This window comes from Anastrepha obliqua, chromosome 5, assembly GCF_027943255.1.
Source record: "Anastrepha obliqua isolate idAnaObli1 chromosome 5, idAnaObli1_1.0, whole genome shotgun sequence".
NCBI lineage: Eukaryota > Metazoa > Arthropoda > Insecta > Diptera > Tephritidae > Anastrepha > Anastrepha obliqua.
This window is the reverse complement of record NC_072896.1, coordinates 122,918,947-122,922,505: the sequence shown is the minus strand read 5'-3', so window position 1 is coordinate 122,922,505 and position 3,559 is coordinate 122,918,947. Positions and strand designations below refer to the sequence as shown.

General features: G+C 39.3%; 1 protein-coding gene across 1 annotated transcript; it reads left to right on the top strand.

Moving 5' to 3' along the window:
- Positions 1–2,660: 2,660 nt before the first annotated feature.
- LOC129249168 (serine protease inhibitor Kazal-type 1) lies at positions 2,661–3,325 on the top strand. Its single transcript, XM_054888834.1, has one exon. It carries the CDS (start codon positions 2,878–2,880, stop codon positions 3,115–3,117), a length of 240 nt encoding a protein of 79 aa, XP_054744809.1. The 5' UTR covers positions 2,661–2,877; the 3' UTR covers positions 3,118–3,325.
- Positions 3,326–3,559: the final 234 nt, after the last annotated feature.

Sequence of the window (3,559 nt, the reverse complement as noted above, 5' to 3'; positions counted from 1 at the left end):
AGCTGATAGGACTAAGTTGGGGTCTCTCCCCATCTATCGTATACTGGCTTTACACGGCAATTGTCAGACCAATCCTAACATATGGCATATTAGTATGGTGGCCGGCTCTAGATAAATTGTACATTAAAAGAACCATGGCACACATACAAAGAATGGCCAGTCTCTGCATCTGCGGGGCCCTCAGAACCACACCCACAGATGCACTAAATATTATGCTTTACATTTTACCAATAGAGCAGTAGCGGTAAGCAAACAGCTGCCAAAGCAACTCTCAGACTAAGAGAAATCGGCCTCCTCAGAACTAACCAAAGAGGACACTCTTCAATTTTAGAACAATTCCCCTGCATTCCCAGCACAACGGATTTCTGGAAGACCAAGGACATCAATTTTAATAAATCCTTTGTCACAGTATTTCCTTCCAAAGAGGAATGGGATAACGGGCTTATTGTTAAGAAAAATGACTTAAACATCTACACAGATGGCTCAAAACTGGACAACAAAGTAGGTGGTGGGGTCTACTCCGATAAACTCGGAGTATGCCAATCATTTCGCTTACCTGATCATTGCAGTGTATTTCAGGCGGAAGTCACTGCCATAAAAGAGGGACTTACAGAAATAAAAACGAGAGTATTATCCACAAATGAAGTCTTCATTTACTCGGGCAGTCAAGCAGCAATAAAAGCGCTTGAATCAAAAACGCACTCGTCAAAAACAGTTCTAAAATGTTTTAAACTACTAAATGACGTATCTAAGTGCTACAAGGTGCACCTTATCTGGGTACCAGGCCACAGGAATATTGCAGGAAACTGTAAGGCGGATGAACTTGCACGTACCGGTACAAGGTTCCTTCTCGAACCGGATAAGGCGCTGATACCCATGCCCATAACCACTTGTAAATTTCTTATAGACAGGGAAACCATCAAAAAGGTAAATACAAGCTGGCAAAACCTCACAACATGCGAACTAAGGAGGCAGACATGGCCGAACTGGAACAGCGGTCGATCGAAGATCTTGCTAAGATTCAACAGAGAATCTATAAGAAAAATGATAGGTGTATTAACTGGTCATTGTTTAATAGGCAGCCACGCTAGAAGGTTAGGACTCCCGTACTTCGATTTCTGTAGAAGCTGTCTTAATACAGAAGAAGAGGAAACAGTCAGACACCTTTCATGTGAGTGTGAAAGCCTAGTTAGAAGAAGGCTGCGCACTCTTGATACAGCATTTCTAGCGGACATAGCCCATCTAAAACTAATGAAGCTCTGCTCGTTTATTAAAGCTACCGGATGGTTTGAAAAGGAACACGTAGAGTAAGGATAAGCTCCAGTGGTATCACAATGGACCTGCGAAAGGTCTAAGTGTGTCTATATGACAACCACCCTACCTACCTACATAAAATGAACGGTATTAACATTAATAACAACAGCTGTACTCTTTTAGCTTACAGTCTGAGTGGATTAAAAGCACTGGTCAACGATGTTGCGCGCTGCAGTAAGAATTATTGCTTGAAACTAAATGCTAACCAAACGAAGTTCTGAATAGTTAGCAACAGAAACGCAAGCTTAACAGTAGACGACTTAAATATACAACGAATGCGAAATTTCAAATACTCAATGCCGAAAACTGGGATCCTTCTGAAGAAATAAAAGCTAAAATGAGAATTGAAAAGCAGTATTTTATAAGTACAGAAATGTACTAAGTAATCATGACTTTAATATTGTATGAAATTAATAATCCGAACTGTTAAATATAACGTACTGCCTGTCATTCTTTATACTATTGAATCACAACCATTGATCTGAACAAATTAGAAGCATTTGAAATGTGGATTTTTCACAGATTCTTACAAATAAGTTGGTAAGAAAGGGTGACAAATGCGAAAGTTTTGTGAAGAGAATAGAGAATAGTCCTGATTTTGCCTATAGTAGACTGTTCCGTACTGCGCGATAGAATTTTATTTGATATATCTGCCGAACCTCTCCGATGGTCAGAATTTTTTCGCAGCTAGTGGTTTTAGAGCTGTAAAGCATGAAATGCTCTCATTAAAAAATAAATAAATAATTGGCGTGTACTTTTCTGTTAAGTGTTTGGCGGAGCTTTTCCTCCTATTTGTGGTGTGCGTCTTGATGTTGTTCCACAAATGGTTTTAAGCCGATTCTGAACGGCAGATACTTTTTTTATGAGAAGCTTTTTCATTTCAGAAATACTCTTGGAGGTTTGCCATTGCCTGCCGAGGGGCGGCCGCTAAAAAACTTTTTCTTCATTTTGGTGTTTCACGGAGATTCAAACCTACGTCTTCCGAACGGTAGTCACGCACCAACCCTTTCGCCATTTTTGGTCAATATTAAACTATGTTCTACTTAGCCTGTAAGAATTTTTTTTGCAATTTTTCTTCTATGTCTAGAAACTACACAAATATAAATATAAATATTTGCTTTGATGACAACATCAGCGGTTCTTTCCAACGCATGCGGCAGTAGACAACCTCACTAAAAACAACTCACTTTATAAAAACCCGTTTACCTTGGAATCCCCCTCGCCTATACATATATGGAATTATATACGTCGTGCTATAAAAGTGCAAGAATCCCCCGTTGCACAACTACCTTTATTATTTACAAATTTCTACTTAGTAGTCAACACTCAACACCCGCATGGCGTACATTTGTTAGTTATGCGCACGATAAGGTGTACTGGGGCACCACTTGCCTTGGTATGCATAAAAACTTATCAACACAGGGCAAGGCAATTCAGTTGATTTTCGAAAGCACTGCCATATAGAGGCGAACGCTGGTGTGGACCGCATAACTATCAAAACGATAATACAAACACACACACAAACAAACGAAATTGTAATTAATTACAAACATTAAATACGACATGCAATTTCGGCATCTCTTCACTTCGTTGATGCTCGGCATCTTCTTTCTGGCCGCATTGACCTTAGCACCTGCTGCTGCTGATACCGCCACTCCCCTCTGCCCGTGCCCACGCAACTATGATCCGGTGTGCGCTGCCAATTTGATCACCTATGCAAATCGTTGCGAATACGATTGTGTGCGTCGTGATGTGGAACGCAGGGGACGCAGCTTGAACTTGCTGCGCTCTGGACCATGCTAAGTGGGACGGCGTAACGGTATTGAATTGTAATTGAAATTTGTGCAACAGGCTTTTTTAGTGACTCCAAAATTTGCGGAAATGTGATGATCGTAATGATTTGCTTTACTTATATATATTTACATATGCATTTCAAATAACATGCGAAGGTGTTGACAATTTTATGTCGATGTTAAAATATAATAAATTATATATTTTTCTGTGAATAAAATCCGTTGTTTTATTACAAAGTTTACTGAGTCACCATTGAGCGCATTCATAAATATCAGCGTATCTGCGTGATAATATAAATTTGTATTAGCAATTTATCGCATTCAAAGCTTCTTATCAGTTGTCATATCTGTCATCGCAGCGATAATATTTCAATATATAAACCGAATCAAGGAAACAGCCAATAATGCTTTGAATGGAAAAATATAAACACGTTTCAAATAAAAGTCGGTAT